General features: G+C 52.4%; 7 protein-coding genes across 7 annotated transcripts; 2 read left to right on the top strand and 5 right to left on the bottom strand.

Moving 5' to 3' along the window:
- Positions 1-918: 918 nt before the first annotated feature.
- On the bottom strand, positions 919-2199 carry HMPREF1120_07562 (glutaryl-CoA dehydrogenase; the record flags this gene model as incomplete). The annotated part of the gene is made up of 1 exon (XM_009161789.1): positions 919-2199. The coding sequence occupies one exon, from the start codon at positions 2197-2199 to the stop codon at positions 919-921; it is 1281 nt and encodes a 426-aa protein (XP_009160037.1).
- A 259-nt stretch (positions 2200-2458) lies between these two features.
- HMPREF1120_07561 (flap endonuclease 1) lies at positions 2459-4490 on the top strand. Its single transcript, XM_009161788.1, has 5 exons — positions 2459-2832; positions 2883-2968; positions 3026-3030; positions 3082-3643; positions 3697-4490. The coding sequence occupies exons 1-5, from the start codon at positions 2820-2822 to the stop codon at positions 4216-4218; spliced, it is 1188 nt and encodes a 395-aa protein (XP_009160036.1). The 5' UTR covers positions 2459-2819; the 3' UTR covers positions 4219-4490.
- A 147-nt stretch (positions 4491-4637) lies between these two features.
- Positions 4638-7743, top strand: HMPREF1120_07560 (histone H1/5). Its single transcript, XM_009161787.1, has 7 exons — positions 4638-5653; positions 5746-5771; positions 5868-5890; positions 5971-6101; positions 6155-6222; positions 6291-6509; positions 6573-7743. The coding sequence occupies exons 1-7, from the start codon at positions 5560-5562 to the stop codon at positions 6753-6755; spliced, it is 744 nt and encodes a 247-aa protein (XP_009160035.1). The 5' UTR covers positions 4638-5559; the 3' UTR covers positions 6756-7743.
- Positions 7744-8301: 558 nt separating this feature from the next.
- HMPREF1120_07559 (uncharacterized protein) lies at positions 8302-9561 on the bottom strand (the record flags this gene model as incomplete). The annotated part of the gene is made up of 1 exon (XM_009161786.1): positions 8302-9561. The coding sequence occupies one exon, from the start codon at positions 9559-9561 to the stop codon at positions 8302-8304; it is 1260 nt and encodes a 419-aa protein (XP_009160034.1).
- A 1657-nt stretch (positions 9562-11218) lies between these two features.
- Positions 11219-12361, bottom strand: HMPREF1120_07558 (uncharacterized protein; the record flags this gene model as incomplete). The annotated part of the gene is made up of 1 exon (XM_009161785.1): positions 11219-12361. One exon carries the CDS (start codon positions 12359-12361, stop codon positions 11219-11221), a length of 1143 nt encoding a protein of 380 aa, XP_009160033.1.
- Positions 12362-13095: 734 nt separating this feature from the next.
- Positions 13096-15387, bottom strand: HMPREF1120_07557 (4-coumarate-CoA ligase; the record flags this gene model as incomplete). Its single annotated transcript, XM_009161784.1, has 5 exons — positions 13096-14054; positions 14214-14316; positions 14445-14773; positions 14908-15177; positions 15351-15387. 5 exons carry the CDS (start codon positions 15385-15387, stop codon positions 13096-13098), a joined length of 1698 nt encoding a protein of 565 aa, XP_009160032.1.
- Positions 15388-15921: 534 nt separating this feature from the next.
- HMPREF1120_07556 (myosin ATPase) lies at positions 15922-19570 on the bottom strand (the record flags this gene model as incomplete). Its single annotated transcript, XM_009161783.1, has 2 exons — positions 15922-19113; positions 19163-19570. 2 exons carry the CDS (start codon positions 19568-19570, stop codon positions 15922-15924), a joined length of 3600 nt encoding a protein of 1199 aa, XP_009160031.1.
- Positions 19571-19975: the final 405 nt, after the last annotated feature.

The following is a 19975-nucleotide window of genomic DNA, read 5'->3' as shown; positions in this document are numbered from 1 at the left end:
TTGCGGCTGGCGGCTGAGGAAGAACGAACCTTTCAGTGGTAGAGAGTAAAAGTAGGTAAAGGTGAGAGTAAGTAGATCGCAGCGATCTTGGAGTTGTATTTCAAACGTTTGTCACGCAGGTATTGTGTTGTTGTCGTTGTTGTGGTTCAAGTGATGGTGGTCAGTGAAAGAAGGTCACGGCTCGTTAAACCAGCCGAAAGCGCAGTTGCCAGCCAAGCTTGGCACGATAGAAGCGCCTGGCAATCCAGTGTTTCGCCTTACCATTCACCACCTTGACGCCTTACATTTTAGGCACTCGGAGCCTGAGTGCTAGTGCTAGTACGTGGTAGCAACTACTACTGCGCCTCATTATTGGGCCACTGCGCCTACTCCCCGATTTTTCAGCGATTAGCAAAACCTTGCCACAGACGACTACTACTGGCCATTACTTCACTACTGCATCTGACAAAGCGGGCGACGGCGAGTGCGGATGTTCTCCGGACAGCCAAATAATCCTTATAAGCCCGAGGGGCCTCCACGGTACGATTACCACTCTTTTGGACGATACCTCCGACTAAAGTGCATTATTACCATAGATCCGACCGCAATGGTTCCGGTTCATTTTACTATGCTGCTCTTAGTAGCCAATCCCACGAGAAGTCAAACGTGCTGGAAGGTGCGATTCTATGTTGGGTCCGTAAGCAATGATCGGTTTCAAATTTCCAGAAAGTTTCCTCACCCACGTGCCCAAGTACCCAAGTGAGGACCACTAGAGCCATATCTTACGTGACCTTGCACTTGGTTCAGTCACACGCCTATACGAGGCCAACGATTTTTCACACCACAGGCGACTTGAAAGCCATAAGACAAGTTCAAGCACTTTTCATGACAGTTATAATCCCTATACACAGTATCGCTATTTCTCTATTTTCGTCCAACTTACACAAATGCTTGGATCCCCGTAATGGCTCTTCCCAATATTAAAGCATGAATATCGCTTTGTCCTTCGTAGGTCTGCGTAACAAACAGATTGGCAACATGCCTTCCGATGTGATACTCGTCGCTAACAGCGTTGCCGCCAAAGATCTCCTGTAAATGGCGAGCATTGACAAGGGCTCGGTCACAGTTCTGTCTCTTGATCATGGAGATCATCTCTGGTGTGACCTTGCCTTCATCCTTCAACCTCCCGACCTGGTAGGCCGCGGCCAAGCCGAATGCGGCATCTGTCAGGGCATCGGCGAGCTTCTTCTGCACAAGCTGATATTTGGCGATGGGGTTGTTCTTGAACTGCCTCCTTTCCAATGCGTATTCTCGAGCTCGACTTATGCAGTCTTCCAGGGCGCCCATTGTACCCCACGCAATGCCAAACCGAGCCGAGTTGAGGCACGAGAAGGGTCCCTTCAGTCCTTCAATGTCTGGGAACATGTTCTCCTTGGGCACGGGACATTCATCCAGCTGGATCATACCAGTAATAGACGCCCTTAGCCCGTTCTTGTCTTTCAATTGAGGTGTTTCCAGGGTGCCGGGCGGGCACTGATCTCTCTCAATCACGAAACCTCGAATCTTGCCCGTCTCCTGAAGTTTCGCCCACAATACCAAGACATCGGCGATGGGCGAATTGGTGATCCACGTCTTGGCTCCGGAAAGAGAGTAGTATCCTTCCTTCGATGGGTGAGGCTTCGCAGTCGTCTCCATCGAACCAGGGTCGGACCCGTGGTTTGGTTCTGTCAGACCAAAACAACCCACGAGTTGTCCTTTCCCTAGCTTCTCAAGCCATCTGTCTTTTTGCTCTTGGGTTCCAAACTCGTGTATAGGGCCCATCACGAGCGAGCTTTGAACGGACATGCCTGAACGATATCCTGAGTCCACTCTTTCCACTTCCCTAGTAATCAATCCTGAAGCAACGTTGCTGACACCTGCGCAACCGTAACCTTGAATTGTAGCACCTAGTAGACCTAGTTCTCCCATCTCTTTGAGGATGTTTTTATCATATTCTTCTTTGCGGTACGCCTCCAGAACCCGCGGGAGCAGTCGTTCCTGGCAGTAAGAGCGTGCCGTTTCTTCAATGGCTCTTTCCTCCTCGGTCAGGAAATTGGCCAGGTTGAGAGGGTCTTCCCATTTGAAAGCGACTGCAGAACTGGCGTGTCTGCGAGACGTAGGTCGGGCTGCCATAACAAAGCGTGCCCGCGCCGTTTGACGGCATATAGATCGGGCCAACATTTTTTGAGGTTATGGGAGAAGCAGGTTAGCAGATTGGAGAGACAAGATATTGCCAAATAAGAAAGATGTTGAGATAGCAAAACGGCCGCCGGGGATCACCGCCTCATCGAAGAGGTCATACAAGGGCAGAGCCGAGGCTGTTGTTCAAGAACTTTAATAATGCTCCTCTGTCGAGCTCGACAAGCTCAAGTTGCTCGACACGCGCTCCAGCTTCCTTCAAGCTGGACTATAGAGCACGTCAGATCGGGGTTAGTATCTCGTGGTGTTAGCATCAATCTGTAGTCCCCACGCTGCCGACCACTAAATGGAGATCTCAAGTCTTCAAGTTCGGAAACAGCTGCCCGTGTAGCGTGCCAGTGGTGATGCCGAACAGACAGGGGATTGGGCAGTTGTCACATGGCTGGTTGTTACATCTAGGCATCAAATACTCCGCCGTGGTCCTCCTCGTGCTACCCCACGTCATCACCGCACCCTGCCTTTTTTGACCCAGAGAACGCGTGCTCCACTGGCATCACTTTACGCGACGCCAACCTGCGCTTTTTCGCGAAGCAACTTGAACCTGAAGACTAGACCAGAAAACCAAAACTTGGGTGCGCAGATTTCGTTACTACACCGCAGCCATGGGTATCAAGCGTATGACTTTCTCTTGGATCCCAGTATCCCAGTATTCTAACCTGGAACAGAGTTGTACCACGTCATCGCGGAGGAGGCACCTGATGCCATCAAAACCGGCGAAATCAAGAACCACTTCGGGAGGAAGGTTGCAATAGTGAGTACACTTTGGCGGAGCCCTACCATGATAAAGTCTCTAACATATTCTGTCTAGGATGCGTATGCGCTCCCGTCTTTCTATACAGAATGAGCAGCAACTGACTTGTGCAGCTCGATGAGTATCTACAGCTTTCTGATCGCAGTGCGGTCAGAAGGCCAACAGCTGATGTCTGACACGGGCGAAACCACGTCGCATCTCATGGGCATGTTCTATCGCACTCTCCGTATGGTCGACAACGGCATCAAACCGCTCTACGTCTTCGATGGCGCACCGCCCAAGTTGAAATCAGGGGAATTGGCCAAGCGATTTGCCCGAAAGAACGAGGCCAATGAGCAGGCGGAGGAGGCTAAAGAGACCGGAACGGCAGAGGAGGTGGAAAAGTTCTCCAGACGGACTGTGAGAGTCACCCGAGAGCACAATGAGGAATGTCGAAGACTGCTCAAATTAATGGGCATTCCTTACATTATCGCCCCCACTGAAGCCGAAGCACAATGTGCCGTTCTGGCCCGCGCAGGCAAGGTGTACGCAGCCGCCTCAGAAGATATGGACACCTTATGTTTCAACGCGCCTATCCTGCTACGGCACCTCACATTCAGCGAACAGCGAAAGGAACCCATCCAAGAGATCCATCTCGACAAGACCTTGGAGGGTTTAGGGATGGACCGAACACAGGTAAGACACCCTTGGGTCGATTCATGAGATGGTTGACTCACTTACTGGGCCAGTTCATTGATCTGTGCATCCTCTTGGGATGTGATTATGTCGACCCAATTCCGAAAGTCGGTCCAAACACGGCATTGAAACTCATTCGTGAACATGGCACTCTCGAAAAGGTGGTCGAGTTCATTGAGAACGATCCCAAAAAGCGATATTCCCTACCTGAGGACTGGCCATACAAAGATGCCCGTGAGCTATTCCTCCATCCTGATGTCCGATCGGCGGACGACCCAGAGTGTGACTTCAAGTGGGAGGCTCCTGATGTGGAGGGGTTGGTGCAATTTCTCGTCAATGAGAAAGGCTTCAACGAGGACCGAGTCCGCAATGCAGCCCAGAAATTGCAGAAGAACGTCAAGACTGCACAACAATCGAGACTGGAAGGGTTCTTCAAGGCGGTCCCCAAAACTGAAGAAGAGAAGAAATCCTTGAAGCGGAAACACGATGAGAAGGTCGCAGAAGCCAAGAAGAAAAAGAAAGAAGACGTCAAGACCAAGAAAGAGTCCAAGGCGAAGGCGCATATTTCGCGATGAACACAATCTGAGAAGCATGAATTGCAAACAGGCATGATGTACTCATAGCATGGCGTTCGGGACGGGCGGGCTGATGGGGGTCTGAGAGCTGTAATATAGAAAGGTATCTCGCGGGCAGGATGGTCGTATCGTGCTTGAAGACACGTGCTCCCTGATCTGAGCATAAAATCAAGGTGCTACTCACCAGTACAGTACATTGTTTCGTGCATCCGATGTCCGACCCAAGCTATTGCATTGCGACTACCTACCTAGGTAGGTACCGTATTACATTGTAGTACCTAGCGCGAAGTCGAGGTGGACTTGGCACAATAATCAAGAGCCTCACATGACCCGCGGAAAGCTGGGGCGGCGGCGAGGTCAGGTGCTTGCAACCCCAATGGCTGGAGATTGACCCATCCCAAGAACTCCGGTGAAGCTTCCTGTGAGTAGAGCAACCGAAAGTAGAGCAACCAACACAGTCAGCCACTCTCGACGGCACCGTCTTTGGGAGACCAGAAACCCGATCACGGTGCACCTTATGCAATCAATGCATCAATGTGCAGAATGCGCACATCGCATCAACCCTCTGCAAGCGCAATAATCCAAGATCCGCCAACGACAATTGAAGGACTGACCCAACAATCAAGACAGGAGGCAGACGAAGGTAGGTTAATCATAATAAATATACACACTATATCAGCGATGAAATAAGGGTGGAAGGATGATCGGAAATGACCAGATGAAGCGTGGTGAAGAAAGACCCAAAAGGGTGGGAAGAATGCGAAAGAGTGGGAGCAAAAGGTAGGGAGAAGAAGAGGGACAAGAAAACAGAGAGACGGGGAGGTGGTACGTGGTACAGGAGAACACGAAGAGGAGAACATCAGTTGCCGTGACCGAGAGAGCCATGGAGCGCGTGATCACCATCATGGGAGAGTTGGGCAAGAATAGCAGCAGCAGCAGCAGCAGTCGCAGTCGGAGTGGGAGTCGCAGATACACTGGCAGCGCATTATCGCAATCAGACCAGAACAGCGAAATATCAACTCGCAGTGCTACATTCGCATCACTCTCCCAAAAACCTTATCAATTGATTGATTATTTTCCGCCCGGCGAATGCTAATTTATGATTGGCTGGTTGGGCAGTGCACCTCGCGGATCAATTGGCACGTCACATGCGAGGTATAAACATCCGCTGGCTCCCCTCCCCGCGCGCTGGCCCAACACGCCCATACCACTGCTACTGCTACTATTTCTTCTTCTACTTCTTGTGATCCTCCTCTCTTGACAGTCTCTTCTGTTGCCAGTCTACTCTACTCATCTCACATTCATCCACCAACTTACACAACCTCACTTGTCCACGTCGCCATGCCTCCCAAGAAAGCTGCCACCGCCGCCGCTCCGGCCAAGGACACAAAGGAGAAGAAGCCTGCTGCCGCGCCGGCCCATGCCTCTTACAAAGGTGAGTTTTCACCGGTCTGGACGCGATCGCACAGTCGCGTGGAGCAGTTCATTGTAAGCGCGTACGGATGGAATTACTGACGCTATTTCTAGACATGATCAAGGAGGCCATCCTCAACGTAAGTAAACACGATTTCCAACCGATACCGTTGTCGCACCATTGTCTACTCTCGTTCTATGTGGAACGCGACTTGCTGACCTATATCGGTACATAGTTGAAAGAGCGCAACGGAAGCAGGTACGTTCTACCGTTACACCCCGTCGCTTTCGCGCGGCTGGGACTGTTCTTTTCTCGATGCCTGTACTGACTCTTTCTAGCCGACAAGCTATCAAGAAGTATGTCAAGGCAAACAACAATATCACCGTCACTTCCGAGACCCAATTCGACTCGCTCTTCAACAAGGCCTTGAAGTCCGGTGTTGAGAAGGGCGACTTCACACAGCCAAAGGGTATTTAACGCCCGTCCGCGCATGCGCAACCCCATTCTAACTCTCTTTCACAGGCCCCTCTGGTCCCGTCAAGCTGGCAAAGAAGGAAGCCAAGCCTGCTGCGAAGCCTGCCGCGGTCAAGGTTAGTGTTCCAACCATGATCATCACCTCTGCTTTTCCGTCAGTCCCACTAACTATTGTTCTGTACAGAAGGCACCCAAGGACACCAAAGACGCTAAAGACGCGAAGCCCAAAGCAACCAAGGCCAAGGCCACGACCACCAAGACCAAGTCTGCTACTGCTACCGGCACCACTGCCGCCGCCAAGCCCAAGAAGGCCGCTGCCCCGAAGAAGGCGACCGCCGCCAAACCCAAGGCCAACACGGCGACGAAGCGAGCTCCCAAGACCAAGACCAAGACTGAAGCTCCCGTAAGTCAAGACTATCTTTTTCCCCTGTTACGGATCTCGCCGCTAACCACAGACTTATTTCAGGCTCCTGCTGTCCAGGATGTTCCAACAGAACTTAAGAAGACCAAGTCCGGCCGAGTCAGCAAACAGAAGACCACCACTGGAGCCACCAAAAAGGCCGCGCCCAAGAAATCCGCCGCAGCCGCCAAGAAGGCCACCCCTAAGAAGGCAACGCCCAAGAAGACCGAGGCCGCCGCTGCCGAGTGAAAAGGTCATTGACTCTTGCAGCTGATCGTGGCTCTCTGGCGGTTCGTTCCTGACGAGCTACCCACAGCCATATCGCCGTTATGACTTGATGTGTCTTGCGTGTCTCTTATTTTTGTGCTCTGTATGTCTATCACTCTGCTTTTTTGCTGTCACCAGAATCGTCATTATCTGGAGAGGTGGTTATGGCCGGGTTCCGGATCCATCGGATTGCGACCAACGGGGTGTAAGGCGTCAAAGGAGAACGGATTCCGTCGATGATACCCCAAACGCAAGGCCAACGCGTGGCAAAGATCACTTTGTCGGCGTCGCCGTGGTCGTCCTGTTCTGCGCCACTGCATCGCCCCCGACTACCTACCTCATCCACATGGCGCAAATACCGGTCCGGGAAGTTGAGCTGGATGCTGTTTTCGCTTGGGGTTGGGATGGGATGGGAAAGGTTACATATTAGGCGTTTCTTCATGCTCTTTTTTCCGTCATTGTTGCCTTTCAGTGGCTGGGCTCAGGCGTGGATGTTATGAATGGATGGCTGGTTGGGTGGACGGATGCAACGCGATGGCATGGAATGAGAGGACCCCAGCATCTGACTGGCGGCGACGCTGGACTGGGGATGCGAGACATAGGGGACTTTCAAGCTGTAGATCCGGGAGCTGCTGCTCTCTGCCAAACTCAAACTCGATCAGCTTGTGTGCAGTGGTCCAAAAGCGCTGGCTACCTGACGATGGCAGTGCTGAAAGCAATGCTGCATCCTACCACTACATACCAGAAAGAAAGCAGGTTTGTAAACACTGCAAACAGTCTGTATCTGTGTATCAACATGACCTGCCGACCTGAACATAATAAGTGGCCCACCTCCTGGGCGATCTGAGTCCAAGACCGCATGCCTCCTCTACTGCAAACCTCAGGCTCTTTCCTACCAAGGCACTGCACTGTAGACCTGTTCTATTAGTACCAGGCATTTCAATCATAATGGTCAAAACTTACGTCCTCCAAAAGCACGAGGTATTTGAAAGAGGATTGATTTATCTGCTGTAACTTTGTACGGTATGTAAATAAAGGTTCTACCTCATATTGTACTACTTTTATTATACAGTATCGCGAGCAAGGCACAGGACAACATGCAGATTCGGTACTACCACTGTGCATATCACTCTCTACAAGTCGCTGATTTCGATTCGCATGCAGATAGTAATGATTAGTAAATTGTGTTCATATATAACGCGAAGCTGGGTATCATATCTTCAATGTCAAAAAATAAATGTCCCACACACCTGCAGTCACCCAAGCTCCAGATCTTCCCGAAAACACTCGCACAATGCATTGGCAGACACTCCAAGAGAGCTTCAAAGTGGTGGGAGCAGAAACCGTTCCTCTCCATAAACTCCTTCGCTATGAGATTTAGGACAAAGACACAAATACCAACAGGCCGAACCCCAATCGACTGGCTTGCCAGACACAAAAAGTCATTCATGGTAGACACACCAAGGTCTACTAAACCGGAGATGCAAGTCATCAACAGACACGACCTATCACGGGAAAAGACTGGCATCTACTTCTCCATGGTGGCAGACGACAGTAATGAAGGCGAAAAATGTCGACTGCTGGTCACATCGTCGAAGGTGTGGGTGCCAGCGGTATCTCGACTGCCCTCGTCACCTGATTCGAGATCAGTCTCATCGCTGAAAGGTCTTGCGCCGACGTTCGAGTCAGGATGGCCATGGTGTCCCACCAGCAGTGCCGGCCCCTTTTCCGAATCATCCAAAGATGTAGTCTCGTCGGTATTTTTCGACGCCCCTGGCATGCTGTACATATATGTAGCCACAAACACCAGGACGGACCCCAGCAAGAAGTAGACAGTCGGGACGAAATTAAACAAGAAAACCGAAGCAATGGTGGAGAGTATAATCGAGAGGGACGTGGCGAAGCCTTTGAGGATGTTGTCGGCGTATTTGATGACCATGGCCACGATGAGACCGCCAGCGGCTTGGATACACACCGTTGCAACCACCACGGCGTTGTATCCCTGGAAGAAACCACCCTGCCGGATTGCCCGCCCATCCCACACCAATGCGCCGGCTAGGGCAATGCCTAGGCAGCCAACACTAAGTTGGATGTTCCGAACCCATATAGACCCATGTTGACCGCCTTTCAACACCTTTTCAAAGTAGACGCCTGCAAAACCGGAGCACACACAAGCCACCGTAACAGCCGAAATACCAAGGAGATAATTACCCTGACGAGCGTGCGACGGTGTCGTAGAAGAGGGTATCTGGACACATGCTACACCAGCAGTGAGGATGACCAAGGCAAGCCACCTCCTCCAGGAGAGACTCTGCCCGAGCATCAACACAGCAAATAATGCAGTGGTCAAGATCTTGCATTGGTAGGTGACCTGAAAAGTGGCCGCATCCAAGTTGGAGGCGGCGACAAATTGCAGGTTGTTCTGAAGAGTGTAGAGGATTGCTGGGATGAGCAGTTTCAAGAAGCCACTTTTGGCACTGAACAAATCATTCCATAGTTGTTGGAGACCGTACCTCGGGGGACTTGACGCCGGGCCAGCCTCGTCCGAAAGTGTGGGTAATGGAGTATATTGCGACTGGGTGAATTGTTCACGGATGTGAACGGACAAACAGATAATACATTTCAAGAGTTCGGACAGAACGACGGCGGTGGAACTCAAATATCTCGGACCTGGTAGGATCCGGGAATATCGCATGACAAGGACGAGGGTGGAATTCTGGAGGACGAGCGTGCAGAGCGACACATATTTCGTAGGGATGCCACATATAGTGGACGCATCTGCACACATTGGGTGAGCTCTTGCTACTGCTGGTCTCGAGAGTTTATATATCGTACCTTTGAGAACCATCTCCTGCAATAGGCCCTCTTCACGACGTCACTTTGTTACTGTTCGTCGGCCAGTGTTGGGTCGAAAAGGAGAGGAGGGCAGGTGGGAGGAGGGCGCTTTTAAGGTGGACGAGCGTGCTGTAAACTGGTAAGGACCGACCAAGGGTGTAGATGTATCGTTCTTCAAAGGAGCGAGTGGGTGGCATTGACAAAAACGATCAGCTGCAAGGGAGGCTTTCGACTGGCATTATAATGGACGCGAACGGAAAGCTGCGGCACCCACAGGCAGGTGTGTGAGCCGGAAGGTAGCGAGAGACATTCCAGCAGAGTGAGATAATGAATAAGCCACAGCGAAGGTACTACCACGTTGGTTCCGAAGGATGCGGGTAAGAACGAAGGGTGGTGAGAGCCAAGGCAGTCGAATTGGATACCAGGACGGGCCAGTCGTTGGACCAGCTCTGCGGCGGTGGAGGGCAAAATGGACAAGAAGCTGAATCATGGATGGCTGAATCAGTGAGAAATTATCAAGGGCGCAGGAAGCATTCGCGAAGGAGCCGCATGCAGCCACTCAGCAGCCACTCAGGCCCCGGCGACTGAAACTTCCCGCCCTTCTTTCAGCCCTTTTGCTCGGCTGCTCGTGAGACGGGTCATGATCGGTGATGATTAGGGCACGGCTGATTTGATCATCCTTTCGCCCCGGTGGATGCGGGTTGCATTTTTCTGGAGCCGTACAAAATTGGCACTTTACTTTGTCGGGTCCATCTCTGCAGCGGCAGCCCGCACTTTTGTTAAACACTGGGCCAGCTGGAAGGGTGGTCCTTGTGTGATGCGATACATTGTGCGACTTTGGCCGTCGATGGTCCTGCAATTCTGCCCTTCCCACCGCCTCCTCTGTATTTGGACAGAGATTTCTTCCTGTCTTGCCAGTCTCGCGTGATCTGTTTACCTTCTCTTGTCCCAGTACCGAGTTCCAGTGGTACCGGCAACGTGGGTTGCGCACGGGCAGGAGAACGGGGGCTGCGCTGCGGAAGTGATGGAGTTGCCGGGCTGTAACCATCAACGCAGTTTTTAGCACTTGAGCACCTTTTCCCGGGCTATGCCATAGGAAGTTTAGGGACCACCGATGCCTGGACGGTGCCTGGAAGCCATGCCGAATCCAGTCTGGTTTAGCCTCTAGCTGATGATGCTTTAATTGGAAACACTGCCCGTGTCCACTGTAGCAGTAGTAGTAGCGAGAACCACCGCATGATCGTAGCAGTCCAGCCTGGCCTGGCGTGATGTCGCAGTACTCCCTGATCTCGCTCCATGGTACCTATCCTTGCCTGGTCATGCAAGGTGTCAGCACCGAATCATCAACTGAAATTGTGTCATTGGTATGTGAACTGGCTCCTGTCACAATCGCTATCGATACGCACGAGCATGGTTGAAAGTCAAACTGGCAAGGGAGTAAGCAGCGCGGGCTGGCGAAAACACCGTCATGTGACCATGTCCTGAATTGCCTTCAAGTTTACCATGATAGTAATACGCGAAAAAGATTTATAGCGCTGGCATGTTATGCTGCAGCGCCATGTTATTCTTCAAGCTTGCAAAAATCTTGACGCTGTGAGAGAGAGTCCATGCTATGGATCCAAAAACACCAGTTCGCCATCATCGTTCCCAATCCGTTCATCCAATCGTACCCGATCGGTATTCCAGCCACCATCGCCTGTGCCCAGTTCGGCCTGGAGCACTCTGCCGTCCTCGACGAGCCTCACGTTCCGCGCGCTGGCGCCAAAGTTGCCGCCGCGATGCCAAGCAAAGCGACCGTGGGTATTGGTGAGACAGTTGTTAAGCGATATCGACGAGAGTTTATGCTCTCCCCGAGTGTTGGCGCACATGGCGATCAAGTCGTAGTCCCTATCGAGCGTAATGCTCTGCGAAGAAGATGAGAAATTGCCCCGCATGTGCTGGGGCGGTGGTGGTGGCTGCTTACTCTTCTTCTTTTTCTTCTCATCATCCGACGAGCTGCTGGAAGAGGACGACGAAGATGAGGACGAAGAGCCTCGACGCATGCCGACCGGCCGTTGTTTCTTGTCTTTCTTTTTATGCTTCTTCAGCGCATCCTCGGCCACCGAGCCAGTGATGGCACCGGCAATGGCGCCCAGGAAGCCGTGGTTCACCTTATGCCCACCATAGGCTCCTAGAGCGCCTCCGGCGACGGCGCCCAAGAGTCCGCGATCCTGCGAATTTGGATCGTGATTGTTGGGGTCAGTCGGGGCTCCTGGATACGGTCCTGCTTGGGCTGCACCCGGCGCCTGTCCCATGGGCGAGTTGTATTGATCATAAGGAGCCTGGGTTTGTGGTGGTATGGGCGACTGACCCTGACCCCGCTGACTCTGGTCGTAGCCTGGGTAGCCACCATAATTCTGAGCCGGTGGAGACGCGTACTCCCCTTGCTGGTACGAGTAGCCGGGTGCCGGAGACGAGTATTGGTCTACACTGGCGGTGTTGTGAGGGTACTGTGTGTACGGGCCCTGTGACTCCGGCGCTGCACCGTACGGTGGTTGTTGATGATGGTCCTGGGCTGGTGGAGGGCTGTTGTAGTCGTATCCGTAGGGGCGATACTGATCGTAGCCTTGCTGGTACGTAGGCTGGCCCTGACTCCCAGGAGACTGCCACTGTTGGTATCCTTGTGGGTGGTGGTTGTTGTTGTCACCGTAGCCGTACTCTCCGTGAGGGGCCGGCGGCTGTTGGTTGTTCCAGTAGTATCCGTCGTTCGACATTGTATCTCCAGCGCTGCGTCCAAGAGGACTCTTTCAGGGAATACTGGGTGTTTTGACTACGCGCAGAAACAAGATAATATTCAGTTGGGAGGGGAAACCGTTGGACTTTGTATAGCAGTGCCGGTGGCCTTGTCGAAGTCCCCCACCTCAGGCAGCGACCTTTTGTCCTCGCTGGATTGGAATGGCGGGGACTTCGGAAGTTGTGGTGCCGTGCTTATAGGACTCGAACCCTTCCAAAGTACCTCACACAGCCACCACAGCCTCAATTCTACTGCACAGTTGGTGTTGATGCGGGCTCCCCAGGCCTGTGAGTGGTGGATGGTTTACTAGGATGGCTATGCCTGTGGCGCAGGATTTATACATTGGTCAAAGCTTGAACAGACCGACCTTTGCTTTTTCACTGCAAGGCAGACTGCGATTTCGCCCAACGTGGTTCTGCTGAAGATGATGACAAGATAGCTTCGAAAGATTGCAATGGAGAAGCCACAACAGAGGGGAAAAAAGAGGTTGAGATGCAGAAGAGTGAAGGAAAGCAGTACAGCTGGTAGCTTGTTAGCAATAACCAGGCAGCTCCGAATATTTGTTCTCAATTTCGGGTTGTATGGTGCACCCGATGAATGACTGCAAAATACTCACAACAATGACCGATACTGTCAAGTATATGCAGATGAACAGATCTACGGCTCGCTTCTAGTTTGTGCCCTCTACTGTACGCGCACATCTATCCATGTCCATCACAACCTCGCCCTCTCCGTGTCATCTTTAACCCTCACACCTCTATCTTTCCCCTCCTTATCTTTTAGTTTCAAAACTCTCCTGAGCAACTTGCCCGTCGGACTCTTGGGCACCTGGTCAGTAAACTCAATCTCAACGATCCACTTATACCTGACCTTCCTCTCCTTGACGAACGCCAAAAGCCGCTTGCCAGTCTCTTGTGTCTGGGCAACACCCCTTCGTAAGACCACATACGCCTTTGGCCTCTCACCAGCATAATCATCCTGAACTCCGAGGACAGCACAGTCCTCGACGTCCGGGTGTCCCAACAACAAATCCTCGAGCTCCGCCGGTGCAACCTGCTGGCCCTTGACCTTGATCATTTCCTTGATCCGGTCCTCGATATGTATCAGGCCTTCCTCGTCGAAATGGCCCACATCACCCGTATGCAGGAAGCCGTCGGAATCAAATGTTTCGGCCGTCGCGGCCGGGTTGTCCAGATACCCCATTGCGATCTGCGGGCCGCGCGCGAGGATCTCGCCGGTCTGGTTGACGCCCAATTCTTCTCCGGTGTTCAAGTCGATGACCTTGGCTACGGTGTTGGCAACCAGTTTGCCTCCTGTGCTGGCGTACTTATAGTCGAAATGCGTCGGCGGGTGTGCCGTGATACACGCCGTTGACTCGGTAGCCCCATAGCCCTGCCGGAACCCTGTCCAGGGGAACTTCTTTCGAAGCAGGGCAATGATCTTCGGCGAGATCGGTGCCGATCCGGACGACCAGCGCTCCACGTGTCGTAGGTCGTAGTTGTCCACTATCTTGTCGCGCACCAGTCGGATCAGGATCGGTGGGACCAGAATCAATTCTTTGATCTGGAACTCGCAGATCGCTTGGAGCATCGATTCCATGGTGAAGGAGGGCAGCATCACGCTGTCACCGTTCATTAATACGGGGTATGTGCAGAATCGGACGAGACCGGTGACTGTAGCATTAACAAATCAGTCAGTTGACCCAACTCATCGAACGGCGTATAGGTAGGAAAAAAGAGGGGACGACGGTTGTGGGCTTCGAAGCGAAATTCAACCAACTCATCGAAGCGCACTGCTTGTGCGGTATGTAAAGGGGTACCAAACCAACGTACTGTGAAACAACGGCATGACTGCCAGCACCTTATAAGGCCCTGGCGCCTGAAGCTGCTGGAGCTGGTGACATTGAGCGATGATGTTTTGATGCGAGAGCATGACCTAACCAAACAACCCAGTCGTCAGTCAGCCAGTCTACCATAACACTAAATTCATCCACATTTTCGACTCTGTCTTCTCTTCTCAACAACACCAAGGTCAGTATCAGATTGGTTCCAGCTCATACTCACAGCTTTCGGCAACCCCGTCGTCCCACTACTAAAGTTGAGATACCCACAAACCTCCTTATTCGTCTTTCCCCTCGGAATCCGATACGGCTGATCAGGTTCGTATCTCTTTGTCACACACCGGTCCATAAGCTGCTGTATACTAGTGAACCCCGCCGCATTGCCTTCAAGCAAGAAAATATGCGACCGCGGGATACCGACGTTCTGCGCCGCCGCAAGCGCCACGTCCAGCGACGACGGCAACGTCACCAGCAGCTTCGATTTGGCCGTCTTTAGCGCGTGCGTCATTTCTTCGACGTTGTATGCGGGTGATGCGCCGTTGACTCTGGCTCCTGGAATGCGGTGCAACAAATGTCAGTCAGCGGCCGAGGGCGAGGGTCGAGTACCGAGCCCGAGACCAAGGGGGCAGAGAGAGGGAGGGGGATCTGATGTGGGAGAGAAGGAGGTGGGCTTTGTAGGTACTCACCAGCTCTAATAACAGCCCACATCGCGACCGGATACCAAATCGTATTCGTACTGAACAACGACACCGTCTCTCCAGGCTGTAATCCATATTCCCTGATCCAAACCGTACTCAATTGCGTCGCTTTGACTTTCACTTGATTCCAGTCGAGTCGCTCCTTGGTGACGGCATTGACGTATCCCGCCACAGGCTGGTTTCTCGCTTCTGTTCGGTATAGTGGCGAGTATTTACCCGGTTCGAACATCCATTCCCAAGTTGTTATGTCGGTGGGGACTGTATGTATTCAAGGATCATTGTTAGAAAATGAACAAGACACACCGTAACACAGACACAAACACATCAAACAGTAACACCTTGTTCTTATCAAATAACTCTTTTCATGTTCAAGTACAGATAAACAAACAGGATGAACAAGGACTCGACAACAGAGGGTGGGTGCCTCTTACTTTCCACGTCCGGGTGAGGAGACTTGAATAGAACCATCTTTGAGGCCGGGATTGCCCTCCGTATCAATCACTCACTCACTCACTCACTCACTGACTGACTGCACGCACACACACTCAATCACCTTGGAGTATAATAGTTGTAAAGGGACATTCGAGAATACCAAAGAACCAAGAGGCTGTGCACTAGTATATCAGTTATAATGAGGGCGGAATCGGCTCGGTCGGCACCTGTGCCGAACCACTGCTGCGTTGCGCGGTGTCGATTGAGAGGAACAGACGTTAAAATTATGGAGATTGAAATGGAGACGGAGATTCCAATCGTGGAGAAACCATACCAAACCCCCGGCTGTCGATCAGGTTCGAGATTGGGGGGAAGGGAAATAAGCCTCGGCTGAACACGATGCAGTGGATCAAGGGGAAAATGATACAAGACCAACTTTCACTGGTGACCACACTCACGACTCTGTCATTGACACCTAGTAGTAGAGATACACAAGTTCGACCATTGCAGAGCGATTGATTCTCTACATCAGTCGCAAGTAGTAGGTAGTAATAGTACAGTAGTACACTTTCAAGCTCCCACGGCGGCGACTTGACTCGACGCATTCCCAAGACTTCTTCTGCCCAAACTCATACTGACACCCGAGTCGACGCGCCGTCCGTCACTGGCACCGGCCCCCAACTGTTTGGCCTTCTCCACAAGAGCGCGGAAATCGACTTTCGGTCCTTCGACCCAGTTACCGTCCTCGTCCCTTTCTCTCGCAGCAGGCATGTTTTCACCGCTCACGATACACAAGACCGTCATACCTCGCCGGTACTTCAGCCCGCTGAGCAGCTTCGGTGTGATCAGGAAGTATTGACTACCTCCATCATCCGCCGCGATGTCGACCATTCGTCCATGAACCATTCTCTCGTTTCTCGGGTCCATGCCCTGATTGATCTCGTCCACGACTCGGAACGGAGCGCGACTTAGACTTTGGAGCGCCATGAGATAGAAAATGGTGCTGACTGCTCGTTCACCCCCGGACTGGCGGTGGCTGTCGAGAAGGGACAAGGGCTCCTGTTCTCGGAACTTGACACTGATATGGATCGCCCAGTTGGCAAAGTCGAGCCCGTTTTCCGCTCCACCATTTTCCTCGGTGCAGTCCGCCGGATCGTCCGAAGATGCCTTGTAGACAGCCACTTGCCCAGCACAGCCAATCCGTGCAAACGAGTCCGAGAAAGCATCGTTGATTCGGGAAACAACCTCGTCCAGTCGGTGTTCCCATTTATTGCGTATTTCTCGGATGCTGTGTTTGAAATCTTCCTGCCGCTTGTCCGCGTCGGCCAGTTTGGCACGCAACCGCTCGATGACCTTGGCCCTCTCCTCAAAGTCTCTGATGATACTGGCACTGCCGCCTTCGGTCAGTTCCAGCTTGGCCTTTTCGGCGTCAATCTCGGCATCGAGGTCTTCTTCGTTTTGTATGCCTGCAACAAAAGTAAACACCTCAAGGAGCCCACGGTCGCCTTCCTTTTCGACCAGCTCGTCGGCAAGGGCCTTCATTTTCTTAACGGCGGCCAAGACCTTCTTGGCCCGCTGGAACTCTTCCTCATACACAGTTCGGGCCTGTGTTTCTTCTGCTGATTTCTCCTCAATCGTTTTGGTGATCTCCGCGTTCTGCTCCCGGAGACTCTCCAAATCCGACTTGGCCTCGATGAGCATGACCTCGGCTTCTAACAAGCTGGCATATTTGACCCTGATCTCTCTTGCCGCCGAGACGTAGTCCAGAAGAGCCTCAGTTTTGGCCACAAGGGCGTTGTCTTTCTGATCCTTGAGGTCCCTAACCCGCTCTCGGAATCCATCCAACGTCTCCTGCAACTTCTTCACTTTCTGTTCGTTATCTTGAATTTTTGGTTCAAGTGCCCTCCATTCCATGAGGGCCCTCTGTCGCGCATCTTTCTCTTCTCGTTTCTTGTTTGCCTCTGCTTCTAAGTCCCGCTTCTTCTCCTCGATCTCCGCAAGCTCGCGTTTAATGTTGTCAAACGCTTCCTTGATGAGTTGGAGTTCTCCTTTCTCTTTGGCAATATCTCGTTGTAAAGTTGCCTTTCTGCCCATGTCGACGGGCTGATCGGTCCATCTTCTGGCCGGGCGTACCTCGCGGACCCGCGCAGAGGTTCCCGCCGCTCCATATTCCGCCCGTCGGATGAACTGGTAGCTTTTCCTACCAACAACATAGTTTTGTACAGTTGTCTTTGCCAGCTCATCGTGTTGTTGCTGGGTCAGTTCTCTCGAACTGATCCCAGACCGATGCAGGCTCCTCTCCATGCAGAGCATGGCAAGCACCGTGGGGGGTCCTTCAAGATTGTCCAGAGCCCAGCCTGTCAAACCATACCTTTCCATTTCTAGAGGCGAGAGAGGGGGGCGGAATTGATCTAGATTGTCGTTGGTGCAAACGCGTAGACTGACGTCGTGAAAGCCCTTCTCGCGGAACAACTTGCGTTGCAAAAATCTAAAGTCGTCCTGATTCTGGACAGTGATGAACTTGAAGTCGTTGTCCTGCAGCAGGGATTCAATGGCATCCGCCATGCGCGGGTCCTTCAATGAGCATTCCACAATGGGCGGGCCGAATACATGTTGCTTGAACGCTTCCTGGTTCTCCTGGATCCATTTCCACGCTTGGAACGTGTCCCGTGACAGTTCTTGTAATTTGCCTTCTTGCTGACCGCTGTGCGTCTCCAAGCCGACGAGTTGGTTGTTCAAATCCGCAAGGCGTTGGTTGCCCCTCCTGCCTTGTTCTCTCAGCTTGTCTTTGCTCTCCTCCAGCTCGGGCTTTTTCGAATCCAGCGCTCTCTGCTGATTCTTCAACTCTTGAATCTCTTCAGCTAGGGCACGACTATCGAACTCTTCGGGCTTTTGCTCGCGTTTCCGTCTGAGCTCTATGATCTTGTGCTGCAGACGTTTGAGCTCCTCGCGAGTCTTCGGAATGGTCTTCTTCTCCGCTTCAATCTTGTTGTCCAGATCGCGGATTTGGTCCTCGCATCGTTCTAGTGCTTTGGCCTTCTTGTCACAGTCGCGTTCACTGCGGGCGAGTTCCTCTTCCCGCTGGACCTTCAGGGCTTGTACTTTTGCCACGTAGTCCTCCTTGGCCGTCCATTTCTCCAACATGGGTGCCGCTGCAGCCTTGAGGTGCTTCAACTCTTTCGTGAGTACCTTGACCCTGTCTTTCGCTGCCTGATACTTCGTCTTGGCGTCCGTGTACTGGGCGGCCGGGCGGCACATATTCAACCACTCAAGTCTCTTTTGAACCAGTGCTCGTTCCCTCATCCGCTCCACTTCGGTTCGCTGCATTTCCTGTCGATTTTCCAAGTTGGCCAGATGGTCTCGGTCCTGTTTGTGTTCGTTCATGAACTGAGTCTGCGAGCTGCGCAGCTTCTTCAAATCCTCGTGCATTCTCGACATGTCCGGGCCTGACACGGCGCGCTGAGTGCTCGCCAGCAGCTCGATTGGACTCATTTGGGCAAACTCCACGACTTTGTCTTGAGGCAGAAACTGGCAGAGGTTGTCAATCTGGATGTTGAACGAGTTTGCCAATGTCTGGACTGCCTTTCCCGTCGACTGCGCTCCGTTGAGCGTGAAAACGGATTTATTTCCTTCCCTCTTGATAACTCTTGTGATGACCGGGTTCTTGCGCATATTGGGCTTTCGTTGCAGCTCAATCTCGATAGTTGCTTCGCGATGCCCATGCTTGACAAATTCACCGGGCTCTTTGGCTCGTCCGAGATACTGAAACCGATCAAAACCGGGCCGAAACCGAACCACAGACACAACTCACCGATGGTGGCCACCCAAGGCCCAAGCATATTGCACAGACGAGTGTGCTCTTCCCGGTTCCATTGGGACCGATGACCATGTTCAAATTAGGTCCAGGAAAGAATTCGGCCGATGTGTACGTGACAAAATCGGTCAACTTCACCCGGACAATGGCACCAGGCTGATGAGCCTGCCGACGGTCAAGGCTACTGGTCATTCTCGCTGACATCTGCGATGGGCGCGGCAAAGGTACTGGTGCTGGAGCAGGCGTAGACTCGCCGTCAGAGGGGGTGTGGTCTTCATGGTCGGATTCGACAGTTCTTCGCTGTCGCTTGCTGTCATTCCGAGCCGTGGATGATGGGGTGTTGGCTCGCGAATCCTCGTCGTCTGAGTCGAGCGCTCTCGAGCGACGACTCGGGCGAGGCGCCATGGCAATGAGGCTGCTCAGTAAAGTGTTGCGCCGTTCAAGTTGACGGGTCGACACCTGAGCACCTCTGTATTCTCAGGCACGACTTCAAGACTGCGACGCGCTCTTCACGTTTGACGCGTTGTGAGAGCGGCCCCACTAAGCCTCACCACGTGATACCACCCGTCCATCAATCTACCGGTCACGTGTTAAGTGTTTTTGGTTCATGTTCTTGAGGCGAGATTTATGGCACTGAACAATGCAAGTTGGGTTGACACATGGGAGTTATTCCCTCTTATAGCCGATTTGGATGCGGTCATAATGATCATCCCTTTTCGATTAGAGCATATTTAGCACTATATACCCCTTCAAGCTATTTCGAAAAAGCTCAAATACAATCGATCCTGTCCATCCGACACCATTGCCAGT

The sequence above is a fragment of the Exophiala dermatitidis genome (assembly GCF_000230625.1).
Source record: "Exophiala dermatitidis NIH/UT8656 unplaced genomic scaffold supercont1.6, whole genome shotgun sequence".
NCBI lineage: Eukaryota > Fungi > Ascomycota > Eurotiomycetes > Chaetothyriales > Herpotrichiellaceae > Exophiala > Exophiala dermatitidis.
The sequence above is the reverse complement of the archived record's forward strand: the minus strand, read 5'-3'. Positions and strand labels throughout refer to the sequence as shown.